The sequence below is a fragment of the Apteryx rowi genome, unplaced genomic scaffold, assembly GCF_003343035.1.
Source record: "Apteryx rowi isolate R43461 unplaced genomic scaffold, aptRow1 scaffold_770, whole genome shotgun sequence".
Taxonomy (NCBI): Eukaryota; Metazoa; Chordata; class Aves; order Apterygiformes; family Apterygidae; genus Apteryx; species Apteryx rowi.
In genome coordinates, this window is record NW_020451061.1 from 271,829 (window position 1) to 288,021 (window position 16,193).

A 16,193-nucleotide genomic window follows, 5' to 3' on the forward strand; every position below is an offset into this window, starting at 1 on the left:
TGATCAGTGGAAAAAAAAAAATCCATAAAAAACCTACAAGTGGAAATCCTACTGCTATTCCCTGAGAACATTCATGGCGTATTGGTACCAGGTAAGGAAAGGCTGTTGGAATAAGCCCGTATATCCTGGGCTTGCCGTTTGAGTGTGATAGTTACAAGAATAAGCCTTACAATTACAGATCGCTGTCACAACCTCCAGGGGTTTCTCTAAAAGAAGTTTCTGTTTGAATTCCAGCTGTGTTCGTGTTACTTACCGAAGGATTTTGGTGAGGCTCTGAAAGTGTGAGGGGAGAGATAACTCAGCAGTAACTACAGCTGTGGGGAGGCTACTCTCAGCGTGGCAGGTTTTTGAGAGGATGCCCTGTAAGTTGCCAGTGGCTTCAGGAGTGGCAGCTACTCCTGGCTTATATGAGCATTACTGGCTGGGGACCGGAGTGCTAGAAAATATGACGATGCCGTATTAGACTCATGGTTTTGATAAGAAGTCACTGAGCCTCTTTTTTCGAGAAAATGAACCCTATGAATATTTTCAGCTAGATGCCTATCTTTGGAGGACTCCTGTCACTTGCGAGGGCTCTCTGCCTCCCTCCCTACCTGCTGTTCTACAGCCTAGAGGTCATGTTTTCAAATGAAGGAAGGAGACTGCAAAGGGGACAGCATTGTTCATGGAGGCTACAGCGCTTTATATGATGGCAAAACCTGCAGTGCAGACTGACCATGGCAGGCTGCAGCTATAGTCTCTCTCTCTCCTTAGAGTACCGAGTGCCCAGTGTTGGCTCTGTTTTATTCCTTATTGATGTGCTTCCACAGAGAAAAGGCAGCAGAAAGTAAAAAAAGGACTTGGACTCAGTTACATTTATCATTCTGCAACCCTGGAGGTGCATTTATGTCAGCAATGATATGAACCATGGGAGCTGATGGAAAAAAGGAAAACAGTTCTCACAAAAACTTATACATCTTGCGTTTGCATGGCTGCGGCAGGCCACCTGTAATCGTCAATAACAAACGAATCGTAATCAGGACTGTAAATGAGTCGTCTCACAAAGGCTTCCTTGTCTGCTGGCTCGGGGTACCAAGAAGCAAGATCATGCTTGTAGGCCCAGTCAACAACCTGCAAAAAGATAAGCAAAATAAGGTGAGGAAATAATGTTGACACGTTTATTCTCGTGTACAGTTGAAAACAACCGCAGTTCAGCCCTAGCCATATTTTCCCTCTTTTTTTTCTTCAAAATTGTGACTTGTTTTGCTCATTTCTTTGTGCAATCCCCTGAGACAGTTGCGCTTCATTCCTCCGGTGAAAGAATAAAAACTGCCTGTAGTTAGTTATTAGCGGCTTAAAAATGCACTCTCCTGCCCCAGTGAAATTAAAGSAGGTGAAGAGCCTTTCACCACCACCACCACCACTCACAGCCTTAGCTGCTCATCTCTCAGCATCTCTCAGCAACTCCCACCAAGGCCAATGTGATTCTCAGAGGGTGCTCTACCCCCTTGGAAGCATGTTACTTTTTTGGAGGCCTGAATAGGAATTAYGAATTAGGTGTATACAGGACAGAAATCCCCAAATTGGACAAGCAAGCCCAGATCCAAAATTGTATTTAGGTGCTTAGATCCCTATCAAATTCAAAAGGAGGAGAGGTTTCACAACAGCAGTTTGGAGCCTAAAACCTTCTGGCAAGTTGCTCCATATTTGATGTTAACCCTAAACCTGATTTCTGGAAGTCCTGAGCAATCACAGCTCCAAGTGATAAAGYAGAGCTTTGTGAGACACCCAGAATCAGGAGGTATTTTTCAAATTTGGCGTTTAATGATAAGAGAAATGGAAGCAGCAATTCTGGCATGAACACAGAAGGATTCCCGAGAATCACTGCTTTAGGCTACAGTATAAGCAGAAATAAAAATGACAAAACAAGATGGGCAATTCCTGCCCTCTCTGCCACAGAAAGTGGAAATAAATGAGTTCTTACTTTCACAGCGATTTTGAAAGACACCTCTCTGATACTGTCCAAGGGGGGATATAGTCTTCCTTCAGCAAGGTTCTGCTCTGTGACCTCAGCCGCAATAGACTAGAAKAAGAGGAAGGTAGTTACAATGATGGTTTTAAGCAYGTACCACAATCACTAGGATTAAACACTGAGACCTCAGTAGTGATGGAGTCAGGAGTAACTCTCAATACAAACTGCTGAATCATTCAAAATGCATGTGTGTAGGATTTCATTCCAGGCTTAAAACTGGAGCCAGGACAACGGAAGTGCTCTGCTTAGGCAGGTCCTGAACACGGGTATAAAGGATGGCAGTCATGTAGAATAAAGGGAGCCCTGTCGCAGCTCCTGCAAGCRCCTTTGTAGCCACAATGGAAACATGAGCCTTCCCTGAGAGTGGAAAAAGCTACAGCCTTTTGCTGAGACTGTGCAATTTCCACTCAACAGGTTCTAGAAAATGCCTCAAGTAGGTGCATGTGCACCTTATCTTTTTTTTAGAAACAATAGTTAAATGCCCCTTGAAAACCTCTGCTGTGGTGAGGAAGATATCATCAGAGATGTGCCGGACCCCACAAGCAATGACTCCCAGCGCCACTCCTGGAAAGACGTAGGCGTTGTTTCCCTGGCCAGGGAAGAAGGTCTGTCCGTTGGGCAGGGTTACCTTCGAGAAYGGACTCCCGCTTGCAAATATTCCCCGGCCCTGATCAAAGAGAGAGAAAGAGGCATCCAAATGTGGAAGAGATGTTTTACATTTCTGCTGCTCTCCACAATCTGTTCTCAGGGGACCAAGTGGCCAATTCTGCAGCCAATCAGCAAGAAGTGTCTCCATCAGAGCCAGCTCTAGGTGATATTCCTTGAGGGCCTGGTCACCAGAGCTGTGCAGAATAGGGCTGCCAAGCACTGAGCGGGTGTTTGCGCTGCCCAACTGCGGGTGCTCTGAACCTGCTGAGAAGTCGTCTCTCTTCCTCCCTGTTGACTGTCTCTGGAGTGCAGAGAGGCTCCTAAAGCATGGGGTAAAGGCCTGGGGGCTGTGTAACTGTCCCAGACAGCGGCACTATGACAGGGAAGCAGGAGATGGGGGCAAAGTGGAGAGTGAGCCAAGGCCTCCTCACTCCCCCAGGTCAATGCATATGACAGTAATTCTTGACTGACATTGGGTCTGAGTTGGGTGACAAAACTGTTACACAAACTACTAGGGCAGCAAAACATAGGGGAGAGTAACTTGGGAGGGTGCGGTATCTCAAGCAGACAGCAGCGGGCAAGGGAAGCAACTGCTGGCTTTATAGGATCACAAAGTAATTCAGGTTGGAAGGGGSCCTCAGGAGGTCTCTAGTCRAAACTCTTGCATAAAGCAGGGTCAGCTCTGAGGTCAGACCAAGTTGCTCAGGGCTTTATCCAGTGGGGTACTGAAAGACTTCCAGGACAGTGACTGCATAACCTCTCTGGGCCCCTGCTCCACTGCCAGACTATCCTCAGAGTGYAAACATCTTTCTTTACAACCAGCGTGAATCCCTCATTTCAAATTATGCYCATTGTCTCTTGTCCTCCCACCATGCACCACTGTGCTGTCCTTGGTATGGTCAGGGCCACAGCATGCCATGAGCTCCCAGCTTCACTCTGCTGAGACCAAGTACCTCGGTGAGGCGATAGCACTGCTCCGCTGTGCACTCTGCTTTACTTGTGGGGTTGCTCAGGGCAAAAATGATGGGCCGCTCATTGAACGCTGCCATGTCCTTTAAAATCTTCTCGGTGAAAGCACCTGCAATGGCTGCAACACCTAGAACAATAACAGCAGAGTGAGCAGGTGCTTTCTGACTCTCTGACTTTAGTGCATTGGACTGATCCCTCTTGAATGCTAACAGAACTGCAGGAGGGAAAAGGCTCCATCTCTGAAGAYGCAGGTAGGAAYGTTTCATTGTCATGCTAAGACGAGATTAAAAGTCCTGTCTCAAAATAAAGCCCTCTGTTCCACCATGGAAGGATGGAGATCAGTGTCTGGGATGGCCTGGTTGCAGTGCTTAGCACTTGCCCTCCCAAAGTCTGTGGTACTTGTCATCAGCCTTGTCCTGCCTGGGCTGCCTGCACYGTGCTCGGTGCTGAGAGCCCCAGATCCTGCCTTGCCTTGACAACTCCCTCTGCAGCCCTGTCTGTGAGTGCTTCTACAGGTCCAACAGAGAAGAAGCGTGTGCCTCACAGTCTAAGGGAAAAGGATGTGGAGAATTCAGCTGACAAAATGGGGGCAAAGAAAGCTCAATGTGYATTGACTRGGAGAACAAAAGGAGGCCCTGCAAGAAAGACAGAAATTCTCCTAAGATCTGAGCAGTCGTAGAAAAGTCACATTAAGGGAGCTCCACCTATAATTGCTGTAGGCTTCACTTTCTGCACAACCTCCTCCAGYGTGTTCACACTGGGGTGGTCCTGGGCAAACATTTCCTTCTCATGGTTCAGGTGGCTCCTTCCCTGTGAGGGAAAAGAAGGAGTCAAATTTAGGGCTGTTGACAAAAGCTGGAGACACAAATAGCAACTCATCAGTTCATTCCTTCTCCCAGCCCTGTTCTTCAACCAGGCTCCTCAGAGCAGCCTCTCAGCACCAACCAGCCAGGCACTGAGTGGCTGATACAATGTCATGTGGGGCTGGCCTCTGCTTTTATGCCCCCCACCAAAATACATTGCTTGTGTAGAGGAAGGATTTGGCTGGCAAAGCAGAGAAGGTGTGAAAGTAACACAAATCTTCTTGAGTCTGGGGAGGACAAGGGCAGAGGCCCTGAGGACCCAGGGAGTGCAGAGTAGAGCTCAGCCAGGCTGGAAGACAAAAAGTCGGGCGCAACATTGCTGTTGTAATACCCTGTATGGCACTTAATACTTCTGGCACTGCTTGATAACCAGGGCCATCTAGCAGCACAAAACTACTGAGACAGCAGAGTATCCCTCTGCTTTACTAAGAGGCCCAGCCCAAAGTGTTGCCTTTAGGATAGTCGGTGGTACACTGTCATACTCACGAGACCCAGCCCTGCTGAGAGCAGGAACAGCCCTGTTAACCCTGGTAGAACTGCAGCCCTTACTGCAGGGCTGAGCAGGGTCCRAGGCACCTGCCTGCTCTGGCCTCGCTTGAGCCTGTGGGAGGTGCAGGGGAGTGGAGCTAAGTATTAGAGACAGATTTACCTTGACAATCAGACCCTTTGAGTCCACCATCCAAATTTTTCTGATGGCATCTTCTCGTGAAATTCCTTCCTTTTCCATGGCCATGATGATGAGATGAGCTATGCCCATCGCAGCCTGGAACACAGAGGCAGTAAATAAACACCCCACTGGRGTAGCAATGTCTTTTGGAGAAAGTTTTTAAATAGGGGATGTGTTGGGTCACTGCTCTGCCGAAAGCAGGGAGGCTTTTTGCTCTGTGGTTGTACAGTGTCCTGGCATGAGGGAGATTTTAGCATTGCAGGTGCTACCATAAATCAAAAAACAGTTGTCCAGCAGAGCAGGCTGCCCATTTGAATGGGACTGGGCTAGCCTGAAGAGTAAGGGCTGACTTCCTCAAACGCCGTGGGCTTCTCCAAGAGGCTGAGGCTGGAGCGGTGGAGCTGGTACCTTGACAGGGAAAGGCTGTCTCTATCATTCATCTGGCTGCTGCAGGAGAGGGAAGGGGGCATACACTGAACAGGAAGACATTGGTGATGATGCCAGCACAGAGGAACTCAAAGYAGAAGTGGGAGTGCCGCATCTGAAGGACTGCCGAGGGAAGAATCCCCTTTTCTCCCACTCCTGCCTGAGGGAACAGGCAGTCCTGGACAGGCTTACAGTCCTTTGAGTGCAAATCATTTTAACTCTGTTGCTAAAGAGGATCTGATTTCCCCTAAATACCAACCCTGAGGACCCGAACCAGCCTCCTTGAAGCTAATGCAGCACCCTGCCTCATAAGGGACTTTCCTCAAGTCGCATTAAAGCCCCACTGATATATGGGCAGCCTCATAGTATCCAGGAGGCCTGCCCAGGACTCACAGGCTAAGACATCACTGAGAGATTGTTGGCAATTTCTATGCAACAATAAGATCCACCTGCAGGGCCCTCTCCTGCCCGGTGACAAGTGACCTGCTTCTGTGGTTTGTCTTCGTGAAGCTAAGCCTTACAAAAAGGTTCATGGTTAATTTTTCTCTAAATTTGAATTTAGGTGATATTTAGGAACAAACTCAAGAACATTCCTACCTCTCCAGCCCCCTGGAAAACAAACTTATGGTCAGAGAGCTTGTTCTTCGTGATCCTTAAGGCTGCAAGGATGCCAGCTACTGCAACGGATGCAGTGCCTGAAAAGAGAGAAACATTGTGAGATGGTCATCCAGGCAAAGAGATAGTCTACCCTACCGGTACGCTGTTAGAAACCTTGCGGTAGGAGCCCTTCTCTTAGGCCCTGTCACTACAGAATCTGAGTGCCTTCCCTACTTTGAAATATTTATCCTCAGAAGATAACCCAAACCCTTTTAGGTTAAGAAGCCTCCAWCATTTCCTATTTTCTTGTCTGTCCAGATGAGCAGGGTTTTAATCAGCCAGTGCACCACAGCCCAGGGTGCTGCCAGGCGTCAGCAAACGTACCAGCGAGCTAAATGGGAGCAGTTTATAGCCAAAGCATGACCATGAACAGTGAAACCAGTAGATGGTGCTGCTACATATGTCAAGGACGTGGAAAATAAACTGAGCTTTACCTGCTCCTTTTCTTTAGTGCAAAAGCCACAGCTAAACTAGAAACCTCTGGGTATATCATGGCATCAGGGAATGATTTTCTCTCTTGCTAAACAGAAAACCTAGTATGAGCAATTATTCTGGCAGAGAAATACTGTTACTGAGATGGCTTATTTGGCTTAGGGAACTGATATAAGCTACTCCGACAAAAAGAATCTTTATTCAAACCAAAAATGATTGTCAGTACCATCATGTCACCAAAGTTTTGCTTTTGTAACTCAGATTCATTTAGTTCTGGTCTAACTCCCCAAATGAATAATTAGTGCCACCTAACAGAGACTCTGGTTTAGCAAAAGTGGCAATGGCCACATTCCTGAAGCAAATGTTTGTGCCGCAGTGACACAACAGCGTCATTTAATACTTGTGACGGCACTGCAAGCATCTGTCTCTTAGGCATAAAATGGACTAGACTAACAATTTAATATMACAGATTATGGTTTCTTAAGCCTCTTTCTTGCAAGGAATCACTTGAGATGCACGCTTCAGTACCGAGGATGTATTCCCTTCATTGGCTCAGAAAACAGTTTGTATCAGTTTATTACCAGATACAGGATATCTGAAGGACAGATACAGGACAACTGAAGGATATATGTGAAGAATTTCCTCTTGCTTCTCCYGTACTAAATCTCTGTCTTTTTAAGTCATATTTAGAGTAATATATTTACCTGGCAAAAGGCCATGCCATCTGACTAGAAAGACTACAGAGGAAGATAATGAAAATCCAAGGAATCTATAGAAACCCCAGAAAATTGCTTAATTTTTAGATTTTGCTTTTTACAGATGTCAMATACCTATTTCATGCTCATTCTCCACATTTCAGTAAGTCTACAATCAGCAGGACTGCTTGGTTTGCTGCCATACTGGCTCCTAAAGATAGGACTCCTCYGAACAAACACGTATGATTCTGCTCATCCTAAAGCAGATGTCTGAATTAGGTCAAGTGAAATGTGCCCTACAAGCGTCTTTTTACCACCACCATTCTTTAACRGAGCCAGGATAACTGGCTGACATGTAGCCACTTCTTACACTGCAGTCACCTAAAGTTTGGAGAGAGGTATCCCACCCTAGCAGGCTGAACTGCAAAGAAGTGGGGAAGAGATCAAGGTCCTACAGTCGTCAGCGATGCCATGCTTGTGACATGCAGTGGAAAGACCGTGACCACCTACGCATATGCACAYGCACAGTGGGGCACTATCTCTCCATGCTTACTGTGGCTGTGTCCACATCCCTGCATGGGTGGGACTGGGTGACTGATCAGAGGAAAAAATCTGAAAGTGGAACAACTACAGCAGGACAGTGTTAGTCTTGAGACAGGTCACAGCATTAGTGGCAATATATGCCTGGAAAGTATTTAAAAGAAGAAATGTAACTGGAGAAATACTTGCTTCTCTTGGTTCTCTCCCAGGCAAAATTGCTTTATACCCTGTGATTGTCGAGGAGTCTGATGGGACAAATGCTGGTTTCTGTCTGGATCTGCAAACCCATTTAAACAAGTGGAAAATGTCTGTGGAACATTCTGCAGAGGTACTCTGAGTCCTTTTAAACATGTTACGAGCAAGTACTTGAGGAGTGGGGTGTACAGAAGGAAAGGGTGTGTGGACTTAAGTCTGCAGYGTGATACGCGTTTAGCTTAGTGGAAGCCTGTGGGACAGGGTGTGCCGTTACTCATCTCCCTGTGCTTGCATTACAGATCTAAGTAACAGCAGGACTCTGTTCAGCTCTGCCATTCCTAATAATACTCCTCTCTCTCAGCAATGTGTTTCTAATCCTTCCATGTCTCCCAAACTGCATCTCACCCCCATTACTCAAGCAACAAAGTTACTGTACCTTGGCCTCAGCTCAATATTTTTCTTTGATAATTACAATTTCAGAGCATGGAACAATAGAGTATCTCTATGGAGGAGAGTTTCCAGCTGGTTTGTATAAGGAATTGGCTAATCAGTGTGCTTCAATTCTAAAAAGACCACAAAATGAGATGGGGAAAAAAAAGCTGTCACCATGAGTTGTGGCAAGGAAAAAACAACCACCCTTCGACAAGTTAATCTCTCTGTTTTTCAAAGAGATTGAATGCCATTATTGCAGATAACTACTTCCTTAAGTAATTAGCAAGAGCCAACTTGGCTGGTCTGTATCTGAGGTGGGGAGGAGATACAGAGGGGCACAGAGAGAAGAAAGGAAAATGCTCACAAATCATCTCGTTCTTTCAAGACTCAAAGTGAATGCTCAAGATAATATCACAAAATAGCAAGCAGGTCTCAGGATTGTCTCCAGGGAGTCCAGAGAAGCAGGACTAGCAAAGAAAAGAGGCATTTAAAATTAAGGTACCCTCAGGAAAAATGGCAACCCCAGCAAGAATTAATCTGTAAGACTAAGGCACATTTGGAATATTGTGAACATTCAGAAAAAACCCTGAGACTGATTTTCTACTTACACTAGTGTAAGTCAGAACAAGCCCCATAGATGTCAGTGGAGTTACACTGGAGCAAAACCAGGGAGAAAGGATCTGCTTCACAACTTCAAGACACAGCACGAATGGTAAAGGCTCCAGCCCAGCTGCACCCATATCTGAGGACTGCTATCCTAATTTCAGAGTGGGGAGAGCAGACACAGAGAGATGAACAGCCCTGCATATCGAGTCAGAGGCAGCCCTGGCACAAGCGCTACAGAGAAAGCCTGGCCCAGTGCCGACGTCAAGGTTGTACCACATTTGAAAGCATTCAGTGGCTAAGGGGACATGGGTGGAAACAGGGACACTGGGCATGTTTGGGAACAGGATTTTCCCCAAGCTGAGTGCTGGTGCTTCCCTGTCCCTGCCAACCCATGTCCTGGCTCAGTGGAGCAGAGTATCTGCCACAGCATGGTGAGGAGAGAGCTGTGTGGCATGGGAGAGCGAGAGGAGAAGAACTTTCCAACAGCCGTGAATTGTTCAGGACCTAGAACCAACATCTGGGCTGAGCCGATTCTTTCCAACAGCAGCAGCGATGGGAGCATGCACCCACACAGATGCCCGTTTCTTTATACAATGCCCATGCAGGTGATTCCTCCTTCAACACAGCACAATGGAGGAGGAGATGGCCAAATTCAAACCCACCTTCTAATTTTTACCCTTGCCCCTCCTCCTTATGCTTTACCCCATCAAAATCATGCCAAAGTTAGGGCCCAGGGAATAGCAAACACCAATTTAACAGTTCCAGTAAAGGGCAGCCAAGAAAATATATCTAAATTTATGGATGAAGAGCAAGCATAGAGCTTTTCCAAATCCTGGTTCACATTAACTCCCTGCAGCAGTTGCCATTCAGCTTGTTACTGGAAAGCAAAGTGGACCTTGTCCAGATGCACTCCAAATACATCATCAAAGTCAAATACAACAAAGCTGAAGCAAAGAGCTGCTAAAGTGTTTGCAGCTCAAGGTCTTCACCTCCATGGCTGTGGGCTATTGTTATCCTTCCCCCAAGGGGCCTCAGTAAGACATTAAGAAAGTAAACCTAGAAATGGTGCGGACCATGTGAAGGAAAACAGCGGTGACAAGGCATCAGTGCTCAGGGAAGGAATTCACTTTTTCCAGTAACAGGTTTAGGAACACTGGTGACCCAAAAGATGTTCCCTGGAGGTGGTGGTGTGATGAAGAGCTGTCTGACAGTGGAGATGCAGRTCTCAACCTAAAGTAGATGCCTAATGAAGATCAAACGAAAGTCATCTCTAGGTGCCTGTTTTTCTCTTTGGACTGTAAAGTGCTTGGACTGTAAACTGCACTGCCTTAAAATTATGTCACAACCTTGACCAGTATTATTACCTTCAAATGGAGGTACAGCTGAAGCAGGGCCATTCTGCACAGACTGCCAGACAGCACATATGGTGACTGTGGGTTTGCAACACACTGCGCTGTGCCAACAGACTGAACCCACACGTTCATAAAGGCAGACGACATCAGGCAGCTTCCAGCACTTCTCAAGAAAGCATCCCCTGCCCCATCACAGCAGTGGAAGCTCTGTTATTGCTTTATAGCAATGAGGTAATCCAGAAGCTCAGAGCACAGCCTTATTATGGTCATTTTGCCTCCTTATCCCAGACTTTGCCTGAAGATCACAGAAATCTTTATACAGAGGTATTTTATGATGTTCTTTACTGCAAAGAAGTTTGCAATGGCATTTAGTGAACAAGAAAAACAGTGAACAAGAAAAGCAGGAGAGGAAAGGGGACCAAATGTAACCATCCTGAACTGACAGAACACATGGACCATATCTTTCTGGCACTGCACCAATAAACTCAAGACAGTGAGGCTGGGCCGTTCTGACATGGTTTGTTTAGCAGTCAATGAGTGATTTAGATATGAGCTTAGGAGCTGACCCTTAAATAGTTAACTGTAATACTATCAAGGGAAAATGCAGAAGCCTCTTTTGCCGCTGGGCACAACAGGTCCAAAAGGGTCTTGTAATGGTGAATCCCAACAGGACTGAGAACATCTATCTTCAGCCAGGGTAAATCCCCACAGGGAAAGCGTGCTGTTCAGGAGCTGCCTGGCAGGACATAGCCTGCTTTGTTCTGCAGCACGATATCTTCCAGTGCTCCCTTCCTATTGTGCTCCTCTCTCCCCCCTGCCCCCCCTTAGCTTCCTGTGATAATTACTGATGCATTTTCCACGCCAGCTGAAACAACAAAATAAGATACTGTACCATTTTAATCTGCTGAAATTACTCAATGTGTTGCCAAAAACTAGGCCTGCTCCTCAAAGCACATGGAAATGTGTCTGCAAAATGGGCCACGTTTGCACAGGATTGCTTTCCAACCACTCAAATGTTTGAAGCCATTTGGATTTGTGGTTCTGGAGTCTGGCTGTTCTTAACCCCTACTAAGACCTGGGAGCAGTACTCTTCCAGGCTAAAACACTGTTTCCTAAAGTGTCCTGGAAGGGTTATGGAAAGGTTATCTGTTAGGATAATGATAAGGGTGCTTAGTGGTTCAAGAGACATTATGAAACTCTGCAGTAGTCAAGAAACCAACAAAAAAAGAGGAACCATTGCTCTAAGGACTATGAGAAGACTCAGAGAGGTTCTGTGGAAAGGAACTGTCCCTGTGCATAGTTCATAGCTCACTTTAGTTGCGGAGGGACTATGGAAATATGAAAGTCAGAGCTTTTTTAAAGTAGCTAGTGATTAAGGTTTCCCATCTTGAGGTGCCCTGAAGAAGTCTCATTTGCAGGATGCAGGTGTTCAGCCTATTTTAGAAATCAAGCCTATTCATAGAATCTCAAGCTGGATATGGAGAAATCTAAAACACTCAAAATCAGTGGTCAAAGCTATCAATGCATCAGATCTAGTTCTACGAGACTGCCAAAGATGCCCAGAGTCAGGAGATACCAGGGTTTATGCTTCTGTGCATTATTCTTTCTGCCCTGTCTATATATATGAAAGGCTTTTGAATGATACGATCAGATACAATTAATTAAATAACACATAAGAGATTTCTTTTCTTCATTTTCTTGCAATTCTGACTAAACTTGCAGAACAACTTTTGCTGTTCAGTATTAGGCAGACATCTGAGCCTGAAGAATTCATGTTTGATATGTGAGTGAATATAGAGGGTAACACATTGATGAACCAGGAGCATGAACCTTCCATAGAAAAATTAAGGCTGGCAAAGATGTCTGGAGGTCATCTAGTCCAGAACTGCTTAAAGCAGGGCTAGCCTAAAAGTTAGATTAAGTTGCTTAGGGCCTTGTCCAAGGATAGACATCCCAGAGCCTCTTTGGACAACCTGTCCCAGTGTTCAACCCCTTTCATTATGAATAACTTTTTTGTTATGTTCACTCAGATATCTGAGTCTGTAATACTGAAGGATCTCTGTTGAAGCATAAAGATTTCAGCTCAGCAAGCCAAGTAGTCCAATCTCAAACACAGGCCTGATCCCACTTCTGCTCAGCCCAGGCACAGATTCCTACTGATTCTTGTGGGCATGCCTTACGCATCTTGGAAGATTGAGCTAGAATTAGATGGGCCCTTTACCACAAAGACAGTGAGGCATGTGTACATAGAGACCTACTGCCATTCTGAGAACTTAAAGAGATCTGCAAATATACAAGCCTGTGAATTCCTGCCTAATTCAGCAGGAATTATTCAACAGATAAAAGTCCACAGGACCTGATGAGATGCATCTGATGATGCTGAGGGATCTGGCCAGTGTCATTACAAGGTCATTCTCTGAGAAGCTGTGGTGATCACAGGAAGTTCCTGAYGACTGGAAAAAGAAAAATGTTACATCCAACTTCAAGAAGGGCCAGAAGGAGGATCTAGGGAATTACAGATCAGTCAGCCTAATCTCAGTCCCTGGGAAGATTATGAAGCAAATCCTCCTGGATGGTATGTCTTAGCACATGAAGGACAAGACAATGATTGAAAACAGCATGGATTTCCTAAGGCAAATCATGCCTAACCTAGGTGACTGCCTTCTATGGTGAGATAACTGGCTATGTGRACAAGGAGAAGGTGGCAAGTGTTGCTTACCTTGACCTGCGCAAGACCTTTGAAGTGATCTTCCATAGCAAACTTGCTGCCAAATTGAAGAGATACAAACTGAGTAAGTGGACTGTAAGGTGGATGAAAAATTGGCTAAACTGTTGAGCTCAATGGGTTGCGGTGAGTGGTATAAAGTGCAAATGGCAGCTGGTTACGAGAGTTCCTCAGAGGTTAATACTGAGGCCAATACTATTAACAACCTGGATGATAAARCAGAGCACACCCAAGAAAGCTCATGGATGGTGACAAATTGGTGATAATAGTTGAAATGGCTGCCACTCAGAAGGACCTCAACAGCCTGGAGAAATAGGCTCACAGGAATCTCATGAAAGTCAGCAAAGGCAAATGCAAAGTTCTGYACCTGGGAAGGAAAAATCCCATGAAATAGCACAGACTGGTGGATGACTGATGGAAAAGCTTTGCAGAAGAGGACCCAGGGGTCCTGATGGACAGCAAGTTGAAGATAAGCCAGCAGTACAGGCAGTCAACAACATCATGGGCTGCATCAGTAGAAGTGTAGGCAGCAGGTTGATGGAAGTGATTATTTCTATTTCAGCACTTTTGAGGTCATATCTAGAGTACCATATCCAGTTTGGGGCTCCACGTACAAGGGATACATTGACAAACCGGAGTGAGTTCAGAGGCGGGCCATCAACATAACTAGGGTGGTGGGGTACATGGTGTACGCGGTGGGCTGAGGGACCTGGGCTTGATTAGGCTAGAGAAGGTTAAGAGGGCATCTAATTGCTGTCTACAACTACTGGAACCAATGAAGATTCACTTTTTGACTTAAGACTTGATTCTGAGGGTTGCAGAGAAGACGGTGCCAGATTCTTCTCAGAAGTGTACAGCAAAAGGATGAGGGGCAATGAACATAAGATGCATGTAGGGAAATTCCTATTAGATGTTAGGAAAAACAATCACAAGGAAGATGAACAAACATTGAAACAGGTAGCCGAAAGGGGTTGTGATTCTCCATGCTTGGAGATATTCAAAATTACTTGGCTGGAAAAAGGTCCCAAGGAACCTGATTTAAGGTGAAAGTTGAATCTAACATTGAAATTAGTGAGGGGGTTTGACCAGGTGGTCCAGAGGTTCCTTCCAACGTAACTTCTCACTGCTTGTATGAATTTTCTTGTATGAAACAGGAATCCAAGGACATCTGTGTCAGGGGTTCACAAGAGTTTACACCTTTGTAAAACTTTTCAGTTGTCTACTTTCTTTTCATCACTGTGTATAGTTAAGTGGAGCAAAGTTATAGTAGGAAGAGCAGGATCGAAGGCATTCTCATATCCCTCCAGTTTCACATTTGCTGCACTGCCCTGGTACTTTACTGGGAAACAGGGAGAAGTGACAATCAGTTTTCTCCCTTATAGCCGAAACTGAAGCTCTTGCCCGTTGTATGAACCCAGACAGAGCTGGGAAAGGAGTGATGTCATCACCCCATAGAGGAAGGAGAAGCACTCCCTTAAGGGGGAACTCCCACACGGCGGGCGCTGGGAGCCGGTTCCTGCTAGCTCCCAGGCTAATGAGCTTCATAATAAGAGCAATCGCCTCACCCTGGTTTGTGGTACCTGGCAGGCTTCCCGCTCAGCATCAGCAGGCTGGCTGCAACTAGAAGGGGTCTGAGTCATTTTAACTCTGGTGGGGTAGGACAGATTTGGCAATACAGTAATTTGTGTGACAAAAGAAAGGAGGCATTAATATTTAAAAGTGCTGTTTGTGTAGGCACTGGGGCAGCAAGAGGGAGGCCTAAGGGAGATTAAGTCGAGCACTTTACACTTTCTTCCCATACCTCCTCTGTGTGTGTGTGTGTGTGTGTGTGCATGTGTTAAGCCAGTGTGGGCTCTCTTGCATTCATAGTCCCACTAAGCAATGGGCAATAAGTTTAAATGAGTACAGCTCAGGCCTGACCTAACTTGCACTGTTTTGTGCCTAGGATGTGTTTTTAAATCAATATTCTTAAATCAATGCCAGCTCTGAAGCTGAGATCATTCAGGCTTCTGGAGGTCTGTTCCTGCTTGACCTGAGTAAAACGAATCAGGAGTGTTTACACAGGGTTCTGTATAATTTCCACTAATGATTTAAAACACATTGAACTCTCCCACTTTTTTAAATAGGCAAGTCACAAACAGCATGTTAGGAAAGAGAGAACCTGAAGGAAAAACAAACAGGAGGGTGTAAGCTAGCGAATGGCACTTCCTACCTTTCTCATATAATCTGGGGATAGAGAGGAATATATCAGGGTGGGTAAATTAGACTACTCATCCCAATTTAGACTCCATTAAACTCTGACATGATTCTAAGACAGAGTTAAACTAAGCAGATGCAAGCTACATCAGCCCGCAAATATCCCCCAAACTCGTTCCTGACTAGGACCTGACTTGGAATCCCCTTTTCTTTCTGATAGTTACATACAAAAGCCTGAAAAAGTGGCTTGTTTCTCTTAACTCATCACATGTCTGCTCAAAAGATTAGCAGGATTTCTTTCCTTAGCTGCTACCATGCAACCAGCACTAGCTAGATGCTTTATTTGTGATTATAAGGGAGTTTAGTAAGAGGTAAAACCCTGTTGTTTTAACAAGTAGGGACTTTGCAGAATTTTCAGGGGGCTCAACCTGTGCTATCCACCACGACAAACATCTAACTGGGAAGAGGTAGCCAACGTCCATTTTATGGCAGTGCCATGCATGGTCATGTTCACATCCTGGATGTGGATTGCCCCTCTGGGCAAGTCATTTTCAGGAACTGAGGCATTCGGCTATGACCTATTACCAAAAAGAGACTACAAAAAATACAATCTCCTGCTTCCCAAACTCAGAAGCTTCAGTTTTGCTTTAATATTATCTTACTCTTCTCTTTGTGAATCTAAGAAACCTTTCCAATTCTCACTAATTCCCTCAAGAAAAATCACAGAATCACAGAATGGTTGAGGTTGGAAGGGACCTCTGGAGATCATCTAGTCCAAC

At 45.5% G+C, this 16,193-nt stretch overlaps 1 protein-coding gene across 1 annotated transcript in view; it reads right to left on the minus strand.

The window, feature by feature from the left end:
• Nucleotides 1-839: 839 nt before the first annotated feature.
• The window catches only part of ME3 (malic enzyme 3), a 61,509-nt gene continuing 46,155 nt past the window's right edge, over nucleotides 840-16,193 (minus strand). Inside the window, exons 7-13 of the mRNA XM_026088539.1 lie at nucleotides 6,182-6,279; nucleotides 5,141-5,254; nucleotides 4,333-4,438; nucleotides 3,613-3,755; nucleotides 2,505-2,678; nucleotides 1,964-2,062; nucleotides 840-1,110 (exon numbers count right to left, since the gene is read on the minus strand). Coding sequence (XP_025944324.1) covers nucleotides 949-1,110; nucleotides 1,964-2,062; nucleotides 2,505-2,678; nucleotides 3,613-3,755; nucleotides 4,333-4,438; nucleotides 5,141-5,254; nucleotides 6,182-6,279 — 896 coding nt within the window. The 3' untranslated portion in view covers nucleotides 840-948. The remainder of the gene's footprint in view (nucleotides 1,111-1,963; nucleotides 2,063-2,504; nucleotides 2,679-3,612; nucleotides 3,756-4,332; nucleotides 4,439-5,140; nucleotides 5,255-6,181; nucleotides 6,280-16,193) is intronic.